The 14,957-nt window shown below is 36.0% G+C and overlaps 1 protein-coding gene across 3 annotated transcripts in view; it reads left to right on the top strand.

Moving 5' to 3' along the window:
* PRKX (protein kinase cAMP-dependent X-linked catalytic subunit) overlaps positions 1 to 14,957 on the top strand; it is a 115,892-nt gene that overhangs the window by 33,963 nt on the left and 66,972 nt on the right. Inside the window, exon 1 of one of the 3 annotated variants that reach the window (XM_087726793.1) lies at positions 482 to 1,570. The exons of 1 other annotated variant lie outside the window; for it this stretch is intronic. In XM_087726793.1, coding sequence (XP_087582919.1) covers positions 1,384 to 1,570 — 187 coding nt within the window. In that variant the 5' untranslated portion in view covers positions 482 to 1,383. Of the gene's footprint in view, positions 1 to 481; positions 1,571 to 14,957 lie in introns of those variants that run through there. One more of the 3 variants, XM_087726792.1, reaches the window with a different exon arrangement.

The raw sequence follows: 14,957 nt of genomic DNA, 5'->3' as shown, positions 1-14,957 counted from the left end.
TAATACAGTTTTGATCATCCATCTGACAGAAAGGTGGAGATTCTGTCTAGCCAGCCCTTTGCGCCCTGGTGCTATTCATTTCAATAAATGCACCTAAGAGAGATTCTGTAAAAGTGAAGTTAGAAGGAGAAACCCATCAGAAACAGAAAATCAAGTTTCGGTACAAAGGGAGCCAAGGAGGGACTTAGAAATGACCTGAGAGAGAGACCAGGTGGCGCAGTGGTTAAATGCAGCACTGCAGGCTACTGCTAGATCAGCAGGTCAGCGGTTCAAATCTCACCGGCTCAGGGTTGACTCAGCCTTCCATCCTTCCGAGGTGGGTAAAATGAGGACCCAGATTGTTGGGGGCAATATGCTGACTCTCTGTAAACCGCTTAGAGAGGCCTGAAAGGCCTATGAAGCGGTATATAAGTCTACTGCTATTGCTGCTATTGCTATTGCTATTATGGACTTTGAGTTTTTAAAAAATTAAACAATTTATTTTTTTATGGTTAGGTAGATAGATCATAACAAGAAAACTACGATGTAACTTTAGAGAGACCTTAAAACATAATTGGACATAGTTGCTGTAAATGATATCAGAAGCCACTTATTTATACCTATATCCTTTTTTAAATATCTTTCCCTTTATTCCTACTTTCTTGTACCTTTTTTTGTCTTCTTGCAATATTAGCTATCTCATATGTATATATACAGAGGAAATGACCCCAGAGGGCGCTTCCTTGAATACCAAAAGCTGTTGCGTCAGCTCGTGGTTCTCTGCGAACAGCAGCGCTTCCTCTGGTTCGCACGCAACTCCTTTACGCCCAGGTGAAGCAGTTCCATTGCCTACGACTTTCCAAGAAATGCGAGCATCTTCCGCCCATCACAACCACCACCACCACCACCACCACCAATGAGTTCTGAGGGCTCCGACCGGCGGGCAGCCCCTCCCGACCCCTCTTCTTCCTCGGGCCGCTCTTCTCCCCGCCCACTCCAGGGTTCTTGCCGCAGCTGCAGGGAGCCAAACCCCGCCCCTTTCGTCCCCGCGTGCAACCGGCTGACTGGCGAATGAGACTCGGCGTCCTCCCGGCAAGCCCATTGTCTGCATTGAGGCGCCGGCGGGAAGCGCGAGAGGAGCGAAGCCAGCAGCGTCGGCGACCTTGCCCGCGAGACGCGCCCGGGCGCTGACTTACACCCAGAGCAAGCAGAAGCCCCGCAGGAAGAAGCTGCGCTCTGGCGCGATGCGGAGCGCCGACAGCCATTCTGCTGAGAAACGGAACCAAGGAGTAGCCCCGGCTCGGGACCTCTGCAGCTCCTGAAAGGAGAAAGAGGCTAGGCCGCCTCCGAAGACTTCCAAGTTTGCCCTGACAGGAGGACCTTTACTACCTCTCTTCCCCACCTATGGAGACTTTGAGCGCCGTGCGGGCTAAAGTAGGAGCCAGAAGTCCTATGGGCTGCGAGGCGGCAGGGACCGGCGAACCCCAACCCATTTGTTCTTCGGGTCCAGCTAGCCGAGGCTCTCCCGCGCCGCCGGCCTCGGATTCCCCCGCTCATAGACTTGAAGACCTGGAGACCTTGGCTACTGTGGGTGAGTAAGGCTGGCCTTATAGCCAATGAAAAACAAAGAACGCGGGAGTGGAACGTAGTCTAGCCTCCCCCTTCCCAAAGCCCCTTTGCGCGCGCCGCTCCGTGACCACCCACTCGGTTGGCGAGACTTGGCTGACTTGAAAGGGAATTCCCCCCCCCCTTCTTTCCCCTGCGGGTCAAGGAGGGTCGAGGCTTCTCAGTTCAGGAGGCTGCACTCTGTTGAGCAGGTGTGGTGCAAGAGAGTCGTGGGGCGTCCTTTCGGCTTGGAAGTCATGAACTGAGAGTCAAGGCAACAGGAGAGCTTGTTGTCAGTGCTCTTCTTCCCCTGGGCACAGCCCCAAAGGATGTTGCCAGCTGTGCCATCCCTGTGAAAATGCAGTCTCACTCTTCGTTTGGTTTGTCAACTTTCCTATCTCTCCGGCACTCCTGGCAGCAATTGCTTTTTGACATCTAGGTTTTCTTTTGCTTAAGTGTCACTTCTTCCTCTATTTTGATCCAGGTAGGTTCTTGCAACTGGTTTTTATCGGGCAAAGTGGAGTGAGTTTTACTGATGTCAGTTGAAAAGCTAGCAGTTCTCACTGTACTTTCAGAACTTCTAAGCACAATATGAAACAAGTCTGATAATCTCTCTCTTTCTTTATGTAAATAAATGATTCTGATTCCATCTCTCCGTGTTCGCATAAATTTAAACCAGTTTGTAAACAGTGTGCAGTTCTGTTTATCTGACACTACAAAAAATTGCTGTGTTTTCAGCCTTTAAAGTTTTAATTGTTATGCGCCACCCAGAGTCCCCTTTGGGGGAGATGAGTGGTTATATAAATTGGATTAACAAAAATAATTTACACACCTTTTTATTTTGAGTCCTAGCAATATCCGTGGGGGTTCAGCCCAACACAAGTAGTTACATTAATCATAGCTTTATGCTGTAGAGAATTTAGATGGTTTTCCAAACATTGTATATGAAGTAGTTGTGTTAAGTTATAATACATTCAGAGAGCTTCCAGAATACGTGAAGAATATGGAATACAGGTAGTCCACTACTTAATCATTTGTTTAGTGACCATTTGAAAATGGAAGAAAATGATTTACAATCAGTTGCACTTACAATCAATCCTCACACTTAACAACCATCACAGCATTGTCATGGTCACATGATCAAAATTGGCAGCCAGTTTGAATTTACAAAAGTTGCAGCATCCCAATGTGATCACCCAGCTGACTACTGACAAGCAAAGTCAATGAGGGGGAGTGGGATTCACTTAAGGAATGCATGTTCATTTAGTTGCAGTGATTTGCTTAACAACTGTGGCAAAAAAGTCACTAAAACAGGTGTGTCTCAGTTAAATAACCACCTTTCTTAGCAACACACATTCAGCTCACAATTGCTGTCATAAGTTGAGAACTACCTGTAAATGTTTTTACAGAATGTCCATAAATTCCATCCTAGATCCTGTTAATATTAAACACTGTTTGCAACTGTGGGTGTGTTCTTCCGTTCAGCTGCTCAAGTTTCAATGTGTCTTCAGCACTTAAGCATTGCTCACATAATAAGCTGGAATATATCCTACATTCCTTTCAAAATGCAGATAATGCATGAAATTTGAAATAGATCTAGTGACAGTAGTAGGTCTTTTATTTGTACATAGCCTTTCCCAACTTTCATCTCTTGACAGATGTTTACTTGCAATCTGCATAAATAGTGTTAGCAAATTTGGGGTGTAATGAAAAGAGGAAACAGAAAGCATGAAAACGTTGCCATACAACAGTAAATAAATCTAAGGTAAAATATGTACTGGAAAGGCTCTTATGAAAATAAACTTTTTTGTTAAATGCACTGAATCTGCACCCAGATTCAGATGTTTATCAGTTTGGAATTCACTGTTAGAAATTCCATTGTAGACTTCCAGTTATGAATAGAAATGTTTGTATTTATTGGTTATATTTACTGGATATAGTTTGGTGATACATCCAACTTGTTTAGTGTTGATTGATATTTTTGCACATTTGTTATACAAATCAGCCTTATATTAATAACTAATTTGTTTGTCTTGAGAAGGAACATACAGGAACATATATACAGGTTTCTAATAATATCAGCATAGAAGGAACTGATTTCTCCATCTCTCCTCTTTCTGCCTACAAAACAATTACCTTACAAATATTTTCATCCATAGTCTAGTATCTTGTAACCCTGATTCAGTTGGAAGTAAGAAATTCTTCTCTTTATGTAGTCAGTTTGAATATGTAATATCATTGGGTTTTTTTTAGGATAATGCCCTGGACTTGCCTTAATTTGAAGCTGGTTTACATGTGCTGATTTCATCTGCACCTGCTAGTACTGCCTACAAGTGGGTGTAGTGATAGTTATCCATACCTTGGTGATCATAGCTCAGATATGCTAATAGGACTATGACTAATCCTAATCCTAAAGAAGCCAGAGAATGAGAGGGATGTCCTGTTTCTTATTTATTAATGGATTAAATATGTGGCACATGTTAACAATATTTACTAAGCAGCTTCTTAGATGCATGTATACATGGACAGAGAAATAAACAGGAAGACTTAATCTTCAAATTGTAGAATTTTTCTATTCTACTTTATTTTTCTGTATGTTTTCAATGGGGCAAAATGTACCACTGATTCATTTGACAGCTTGTTCATAAATAATTTGTAAAAATTATTGTGGAGTCATATCCTGTTAAAAATGAATCACATTTTTGTTATAGTAATAGAACTCTATTCCAGAATGGGATTCTCCAAAATTGTTTGACTTTATTGAATCCTTACCAATTACTATTTTATATACTGCTTCATAGTGCTTTCGAAGCGGTTTACAGAATCAGCATATTTGCCCTCAATAATCTGGGTCCTCATTTTACCGATCATGGAATTTAAGATAACTCCTGGAAAAAAAATACAAAGCTGAGAGATATATATGAAATATATAGCCCCATCTTTATTTTCAGTATTTGATTTCTTGCAAAGTGTTTTGCTAAGTCCCTAAGTAGTTTTATGTTCGTTTTTAAGAACTTAATACTGGGAATCACTTTTGACTCTGTTGTAATATGAACATAAAGTCCACTTTAATGTACAGAAACATGATAAAAGAACAGAAAGATAATAAACACTGGACGTGATCAAAGTAACATTTCCCAGGCAAACAGTTAAATTTTGTCTCAGTTGAGCTCTGGCCTAGGCTCAGGGTTTTATCTTTGTTGTAGGTGAAACTGAGAACTTCCTTGAAAGAAATATTGTTGGCAGAGGCCTGAAAGTCTATTGAAGGAGACAGAAAGGGTTTTGAAGGAGACAGTGTTTTAAATAATATCAGTGTTTAAATAATATTTATTGTTGAAATAAAATTAAATTATTTTTCATTGAGTGATATTGTTTGGCACTCCTAATCCAATCACTCATTCTGCCATTTTGGAAATGTCTGACCTTTATAATTTTCAGCGCTTTCAAAGAAAAAGTTGATAATTCCTATTCCTGTTCTAAATGTATATATTTGCTTAAAATAGATTGATTCATTGCATATTTATATTTATATTTATTCATCAGCACAAATAAACACACACACACACACACACACACACACACACACACACACACATATATATATATATATATATATATATATATACATACATACACACACACATATGTGTGTGTGTGTGTGTGTTTGTGTGTGTGTGTTATATTTGTGCTGATAAATAAATAAAGGGAGACTAGTATAGATCTATTTCAAGCTATTTAGCTCTCATCATAGATCTTGAAATAGATCTATACTAGTCTCCCTTTATTTATTTATCAGCACAAATATAACACAAATGTAACAAAGGCAACAGTAAAATATTGGGCTTTCTGTCTGGATGGTCTCTTGTGACGAGCCGATGGACAGAGAATGGAAGCAGTTAGCTTCCTCCCATAATTGGGGCATACCAGGGGTTGTGACACTAAATATATATATATATAGTTATATATAACTATATATATAACTATATATATAACTATATATATATATATATAACTATATAACTATATAACTATATAACTATATAACTATATAACTATATAACTATATATAACTATATAACTATATAACTATATAACTATATAACTATATATAACTATATAACTATATAACTATATAACTATATATATATATATATATATATATATATATATATATATATATATATATATATATATATAAAACTATAACTATAACTATAACTATATAACTATATAACTATATAACTATATAACTATATAACTATATAACTATATAACTATATAACTATATAACTATATAACTATATAACTATATAACTATATAACTATATAACTATATAACTATATAACTATATAACTATATAACTATATAACTAACTATATAACTATATAACTATATAACTATATAACTATATAACTATATAACTATATAACTATATAACTATATAACTATATAACTATATAACTATATAACTATATAACTATATAACTATATAACTATATAACTATATAACTATATAACTAACTATATAACTATATAACTATATAACTATATATATATATATATATATATATATATATATATATATATATATATATATATATATATATTCACTGTGCCATTATTTTTAACACAACATATTTTTAACACAACATATTTTTCTTATATATGTTATAGCCATTTAACTGTCATTTGAGTGACAATCACTTTTAACAATTAATGTACAATCCTCAATTCACAGAATGAAATATATATTAATATACATTTGTGCTCTTGATCAAAAAGAATTATATGTAATGCATTTTGGGTGCAGTAATGGTTTTGAGTTTCTTTTAAGAAATTTGTTTCTTTAATTCTATATTGCATATGCCAAGAGTATATTCATTTAATAATTCATATTAGTAATAATTAATTAGTAAATAAATATAATAAACAAGCAATTAAGTATCCTCCAAGATACTTAATTTATTAAATCAAAGAAAAAAACCCATGTCTTCTGTGCTTGGGATTTTTGTCCAGAAATTTTGCTTATGGTTCCTAGAAAGCAAAACTCTGAACTGAATATAAAAGATGTTGTGCTTTAAAATCTGTTTAAATTCTATTGTATCTATTACTATGGTAAGATTCAAGGTAATCTGATGGTAGATAATCAAAAAGCTGTGCTTTAAAACACATGATTGTTATTGATAACCACAAATTGTGAAGTATGGAAGTTTACCTGTAATGTTACTTCTGTTGCTGCTGTTGTGATAATGTTACAAAGTTTCCATCAAGAAATTCTTGAGACAATTTATTAATAGCCTATTGATTTTATTAGGTTTTAACTCTAGGTATCTGTGCAGCATTGATAACCTAATACTATTAACAAATAAAATTCAATTGTCAGATAAACATTCCTGTGAAAAGCAAGAATCTTAAAAATTTAGTGATAAAAGTTTTTTAAACAAAAGATCTTTAAAATATGAATTGGATGATTGTCTTTATTCTAAAGCTGAAACAAAAACTTTGCATCTTTATAAGATATCACAGTGGAAGGAAACATTTTGGAATATATTACTGTTCTATGCTGAAAGTTACAGCAGAAAAGGAGAATAAAGGAATTGGTTAATTGAAAATGAATTCTTACATACTGTATATTTTGGACGTCAATTTTTAATGCACTTTTTCAGATAACAAACTAAACACTTTGATATGTTTAGAAATATTAAATGTTTTATTTTATTTTATTTTTTCTTCCAAAATGTCAACCAGCCATCATGGTTGTTCCTTGCTCTTTATTTTTTCCCCATAGGAATCCTGTGCATTGAACTAAGCTGGTTGAAAGAGATCATTAGTTCATAGTTGCCAGTCTGAAATATGATTGAACAAAGTGTCTTGGAATATGTCCAATATTATTGAGAGCTTCACTGTTTCAGCTAACAAAATACATTCAGAATAATCAGCAGTATAATTCTGGATATAAAGAAGTTTGTAAATGGGACTTCCTGGGAGGAGCCTACTGGTGAAGGCAGCAAAAAATCAGCTGCCTCCGAATTCCTGGCTACGTACCTGTTTAGAGGATCTTCCATCTGACGTCTTATCAGGTTTTCTTATCCTTCAGGCAAGAGGGAAAGAAGAAACTGTTTTGCTGGCAAATGCTCTTCGATTTTTGCAGCTTTTGTGCTTGCAAGGAAAGGGGGGCGAGCCCAAGGCAGAACGGCTGTCCGTGCTGGGAACTTCAAACTGCCTTGTGCAGGACAAAGTAGGTCTCTCCCACTCTGCTCTAAGTTTTGTTTGATTTAATCTTATCACGAGCTGAATCCGTTTACTGCGAGGACAATAATTGCTTATCAACATTTTAGTTTCTTCTCTTTTTCTCCTCCGAAAAATTATTTACTCAGAGGCTTTTAAAATGGCGCCGAGCAGGCTGGTTTCTCCGGTAATAACGAACACTTTTTGCTAATCCTCACAAGACTTCAAAAGAATTCAAAACAAAAGAGATAGCTTATCAAATGTTTTGGTTTCACAATAGAAGAATTTTACTCCTTCATTAACTTTGTTATTTGGAAGTTAAATGGTGATGAATCTGTTGAACGGTCTTGTTACAATGTTTACTCACTGAAAGTTTTGCCAAGCCTTAAACTTCAAAATAAAAGCCTCTTTACTTAAAGCTGCATATTTAGGCGATAGAGTTTTATTAACTGCAGGCAGACAAATTTTGAAATGGCCTCAAAACCAAATATTAACTTGAAGTCTTCACCCTCTACTTCCAGGGGTACACCCTCAGTGCCTGGCACAAAGCTGCAGCCTCCGCTTCCTACGCCCCCTGCTGGGGATGTATTAACGAAAGAATTTTTTCTGAGTAATCTAAGCGAGGCTCTTAATGCACAGACAATTAAAATGGAAGATAAATTTAGAGATAATAGAGAGGAGAGAAAAGAGGAAATAAAAGAAATGAAAGAAGAAATTAAAAGTGAAATTAAAAGTGAAATAAAAGGACTTAAACAGGAGTTGTATGAGAAATTTGAGGCTAAGGTTGATAAAATTAGAGACGACATGCTGAGTCTTGTAACTGTATTAACAGAACATATTTCTGGAGTGGAAGATACTCTAGAGGTTCTTAATGATGCCAATGCTAACTTGACATTGAAAACAGAGGTGGTGGAACAAAAAGTGGAAAATGCTGAAAAAGAAATTATTATGATACAGTACCGACAAATGGAGCTTGCATTAAGAGTAAGGGGGCTGCGTGAGGAGAAACAGGAGAACCTGAAACAGATCCTATCGGAAGCTTTTGACCGCCTGATGGGAAGACCAGGGACCAACCAAGGCTGGCAAATTGACAAAGCTTACCGCGTTAACTCCTGGCTGGCAAAGCAGAAGCAGCTTCCTCGAGACATCGTTATATATTTTACTACAAGAGAGTTCAGAAATATGGTACTGCAAGCGTCTTATAACACTAAGCTTCAAATTGGCGGTCAAGACCTGGCTGTTTTGAAAGAGATACCACCTCAAATGTTAAGAGCCAGAAGAGACTACGCTTTTTTGGTCGAAGAACTCAGAAACCGTCAGATACAGTATAGATGGGATGCACCATTCGGCATCATATTTACATTTGATAAGCAAAGGTACCGCCTCAACTCTGTATGGAAAGCCCGAGATTTTTATTATAATATATTGAAGGCTGGACACCCTGCACCATCTGGACCTAGAGAAAGACCACAAGAAGGACAGGATAGACAGCAAACTACACAACCACCAGACAAGATGGAGCATCTCTCTTCTCTAGAAGTGCAAGGTGCTATGGAACCAAGACCTAGCCGCATGACTACTAGACGTATGGAGAAACAAGCTAAGAAGCAACAGTATCAACAATTATCGGCCATCGATCAAGGAACTACAACAACAAATCTGGAAGCAGTGGGAGGAGCTAAACCTAAGGTTAAACAGGCCGTGCAGGAAGCTCTAAAAATGCTTCAACCAACCAAAGATGACAACTAAGATTTTAACATGGAATGTCAACGGACTGAACTCTCCACAGAAGAGGAAGAAAATATTTCATTATCTTAAACAGTTTAAGAACGATGTAATTTGTTTGCAAGAAACTCATATCAAGTCAACTGATCAAAAATATCTGATCAACTCAAAACTTGGTCAACATTTTGCAGCTTCTGCTATGGAAAAGAAGAATGGTATAGTTGTATACTTAAGAAAAGATATGAAAGCTGAATTAATAGAAGCAGATCCCTTCGGAAGATATATTGCTTTAGACTTGATCTTAGAAGGGAAAAAGACATTACTTTTGGGAATTTATGCACCCAATCAACAGCAAGATAGATTCTATAGAAATCTTCATGCTAAATTAGTACAGTGGGACTATAGTTCCTGTATACTATTGGGTGACTGGAATGGAGTGATAGACACTAAGAGAGATAAGAAGATTTCCCGCCTAAATACCAAGATGCGAGCAAAGTTACCCAAATCCTTCTTTGACATTATGGATGATTTTGAATTGAGAGATATCTGGCGAGAAAGAAATGCAGAGGAATATGACTTCACTTTCTTCTCGGACAGGCATCAATCCCTTTCAAGGATTGATTTTATTCTAACTACTAATGATTTGCTTTCTAGGGTCAAGAAAACAAAGATTGCAGCTAGAGTCCTTTCGGACCATAACCCAGTTTGGATGGAGTTGGGAAGGGTAGTGCAGGCAAGAAGGTTTTGGAGACTGAATGAAAATTTATTTAGATATGAAAACTATATTAATGATTGTAAAAAATTACTATCTGAATATTTTGTTTTGAATATGAATAAGGGTACATCTATGGAATTTGTATGGGATGCAAGCAAAGCGTATATGAGAGGAGTTTTGATGAATATAAATAAAACACATAGAAATAAGCAAGGGTTAAAACGAACAGAACTGGAAGAGGAAATTAAGAGAAAAGAGCTGGAGTTAACAAGGAAACCAGACGATACAAAGGTTAAGGAAACTATTAACATATTAAAATCTCAATTTGACATGTTGATCTCTGACCAGGTAGCTACTAATTTATTATATGCAAAACACAATACTTTTTGTAATGCAAACAAACCTGGCAGATGGTTAGCTTATCAGATTAGGAAAAAAAGGAAAACTCGAAATATATCTAAAATGATTTACAGAGGGAAGGAGGTGTTCCAACAGGAAGAGATTCAAAAGGCTTTCTGGGAATTTTTTACAGAACTGTATAAAGGGGATAAAATTAATGGTTTAGACATAGACAAATATTTAGACAAGGAGAAAATACCTTCAGTTAGAGAAGAACACAGGCAAAAATTGAATCAACCAATAACCTCGGGGGAAATCCTGCAGGTAATTAAGCAATTAAAGCCAGGGAAAGCACCAGGTACAGATGGCTTGACAGCGGTTTACTATAAAAACTTACAGTTAGAAATGGTAGAACCTCTTAGAGAATTATTTAATATGATTCAAACGGAAGGTAAAGTCCCTCCATCTTGGAAGACAGCGTTTATATCTTTGATACCCAAAGAAGATCAAGATACTACTCAACCCAAAAATTATAGACCCATTTCATTACTGAATGTAGATTATAAAATTTTTACTAAAATATTAGCAAATAGGTTAATGTTGGTCATTCAACAATTGATACATACGGACCAAACAGGTTTTATACAAGGGAGACAGATGAAAAGTAATGTCAGATTAATTATTAATGCATTAGAATATTTGGGAAAGAACAACCAGATCCCTGCTGCGTTTATATTTTTGGATGCTGAGAAGGCCTTTGATCGAGTTAACTGGCAATTTCTGTTGAAGATATTGCAAAAAATGCAGATAGGAGATAATTTTTTACAGTCAATTAAAGCAATATACCAACAGCAAACAGCACAAATCATAGTCAATGGAAGTTTAACAGACTCTATTCAAATTGGAAAAGGTACAAGACAGGGTTGTCCTTTGTCCCCATTATTGTTTATTATAACTTTGGAAGTATTGTTGAATAAAATACGGGGCTTGGATGGTTTAAAAGGGATCAAGATTAGGCAGCAAGAATATAGAGTCCGCGCTTTTGCGGATGATTTGGTCATAATATTGGAACAACCGCAGGAATCCAGTATGGTTTTAATGAATACGATTAATCAATATGGTCAAGTGTCTGGCTTTAAAATAAACTTAGGAAAAACCAAAACATTAGCTATAAATATGAATATTAAACAAAAGGAAGAATTAGGAGTGATGCTAGGATGTGAGGTAGTTAAAAAAGTCAAATATCTTGGAGTTAACATTTTAACTTCAAATGGGAAGTTATATAAGCATAATTATGAACCACTTTGGCATAGCATACAGACAGAGATGAAAAAATGGGAGAAATTGCACTTATCTTTGCTGGGCAGGATAGCGGCAGTGAAAATGAACATTTTACCAAAATTTTTATTTCTTTTCCAAATGTTACCTATACTTAAAAAAGATGCGAACCTTTTAGAATGGCAGAAGGGTATCAACAAATTTGTGTGGGCAGGAAAGAAGCCGAGGGTAAAGATGAAAATAATGCAAGATGTACGTGAGAGAGGAGGACTGAAACTACCTAATTTAAAACTATATTATGATGCAGTGGTATTATCTGTAATTAGTGATTGGATTCATTTAACCAATGATAGAATATTGAACATTGAGGGACACGATCTGGTATTTGGTTGGCACGCTTACCTGTTATTCAACAAAAAATTGGATAAGAACTTTAAAAGTCATATTTTAAGAAATGCTTTATTGCGGGTTTGGAAGAAATACCAATATAAATTAAATGACAAGATACCCATGTGGGCAATTCCTAGACATGCAATTGAAAATATGAATACAGCACAAAAACAGGACAGATTTACTTACAGACAGCTTCTTACCTCGGAAAGGGGGGTATTACAATTAAAATCTTTAGAGGTATTAAAAGAGGAGAAGGTAGTTCAAACATGGTTCCAGTATGGGCAATTACAGGCTAGGTGGAAAATAGATCAAAAAATTGGTTTTATTCAAGTTGAGGATAATCTGTTTAAACAAATAAGAGATCAAAGCTTAATGCATATAAAGAGGATATATAATGTATTAATACAGATGGATTCGGAAACAGAATTAGTTAAAGATTGTATGATAAAATGGGCTCAAAATATTGAGGAACCAATAATGTTGGATACATGGGAAAGAATCTGGGTAAGAAATGTGAAATTTACACAAGCTCAAAATCTGAGAGAAAATTTTTACAAGATGTTCTATAGATGGCATTTAGATCCTAAAAAGTTGGCTTCTATGTATCCGAATGTACAGCCTAAATGTTGGAGATGTGGTTCTCTCGATGCTACATATTATCATATATGGTGGACCTGCCAAAAGGTTAAAGCATTTTGGATAAAAATATGGTGGGTCATGCAAAATGTTTTTAAAAGAAGGATAAAGTTTAGTCCTCAGTTATTTTTACTAGGTATATGTACTGACTTTACAGTGGTAGAGACCAATTTGACTCTGCACCTGATAACTGCAGCAAGACTGTTGGTGGCGCAATATTGGAAGAAGGAAGACTTGCCTACAATTCAAGAATGGACATTGAAAGTAACAAACTTAGCTGAAATGGCTAAAATATCGGCATATCTCAAAGATCATTCAAATGAGAGATATAAACGAGACTGGAAAAAATGGATTGACTATATACAAAATAAATACGGGACTAAGAAATTCCAGTTAGCCTATGCTTAAGATCAGAAATGATTTAAATTGTTTAAAGTTAGTTCAGTAAGAAGAAGCTAAGGTCAATCTAGAATGTTATTAATTTCTTTATTTCTTTTTTCTCAATAGATTTTAGACTGTGTTAGTTAAAATTCTATACCGTGTACGGGTTCTGGGAAGTCGGGGGGGGGGAAGGAGGAGGGGTGGTGGGGGGGTGGAGGGAGGGAGGGGTATACACACAAAAAAAATTGTACTTCAATGTTTTAATGATTGACAAATGATGACATATTTGTGTTTTTTTTTTAAAGAAAAATAAAAAAAAAATAAAAAAAAAATAAGAAGTTTGTAAATGTTCGTTATAATGTACTAGCTATGGGTTGAATTGAATTGAATTATAGGTGGTCTTCATTTAATGACCCAGATTACGACTCACATTTCCATCACTAAGTAATATGGCCATTAAGCAAATATTGAGTGAATGCCACATGGTCATTAGTGAGGATCCAACCAGATCCAGATTCTTGCAGATAAGGCAATGGCTGCCTCCATTTCAACTCACTATTCACCTATCCCTCCCCATCTGCCTTTTTGGCTGCCCAGCTATGTGCTGCTCAGGCCTGCCCACAGAACTATGAGAAACTGTTCTACCACTCAAGGCTTTGTTTTATGCTGCCTTCTTTTGTGCTCCTGCAGCCAGGCTTTCTCTTGCAAATTGGCCATGTTCTTATGTGCACTGACCAGGTTCTCCAGTTCTGCCCTACCTAAGATCCTTTTTAAAAAAAGCAAAACAACAACAAAACAAAAAATCAAACAAACACAGACCAGACCAGTGTGTGAAAGAAAGTCCTGGCTAAGTCAATGCAGAAGAAGGATCTGATTTTGGAGCATATGAGTAGGAAAATGAAATACTAAGGAGCTTTTGAACTTTTGTTATACTTTTTTAAAACAGGAAATTAACCAATTTGTAATATTTTGCTCTGTTTTGATATTTAACATATAAACGTGGCATGCTTTGTTTTTTAAATTTCGGTTTGGTTTCTTCTGTCGTCACGTCATTTAGTAATCACTTCTCAACAGACTGTTATATTTGCCACTTATATTTTTAACTATTGGTTTTCAGAAGCTTATTTGGAAAATGTATATACACATTAGGCTTTTTAGCCAACATTTCATAAATTATATGACTTTTTATTGACTTTATGTAAATACTGTGAAACTCATCATTTTAACATTATTTCCAAAAGCTTTGAAGATCATGAAAGAACTGACCTAAAAAATAATAAATATTTTTTTAAAAAATTCTTGGGTAAATAATTTGGGTAAATTAGTGTTCAAATCCTGATATACTCTGCAAAAATAAAATAATATGAAATAGGATCACAAGCAATTTTTTAAGGCAAAGTGTTTGATCTGGGAGCTACATGCACCTAACAATGCTTCTTTGACCCCTAAGGTAGATGGGTCAATAATTTAGCCACTTTGGACCATTTTTAAGATAAAAGCAGAACTTGGCTTGAGTTATTTTTGGAGTATAGCCTAAGGTGACCAGACGTCCCGCTTTTGGCGGGACACCCCCGCTTTTTAATGCATTTTCCCGCGTCCCGCACGCTTTTTTAAAAAGCACGCTTTTTTTGGCGCTCGCAGCTCCCGCCCATCAGCTGCTAGCTTGCTGGGCTGGCT

Source organism: Thamnophis sirtalis, unplaced genomic scaffold (assembly GCF_051295495.1).
Source record: "Thamnophis sirtalis isolate CommonGarterSnake01/CBP01778 unplaced genomic scaffold, rThaSir2_p1.2 scaffold_12, whole genome shotgun sequence".
NCBI classification, from domain to species: domain Eukaryota; kingdom Metazoa; phylum Chordata; class Lepidosauria; order Squamata; family Natricidae; genus Thamnophis; species Thamnophis sirtalis.
Note: the sequence above shows the minus strand (reverse complement) of the source record. Positions and strands in the feature narration are given on the sequence as shown.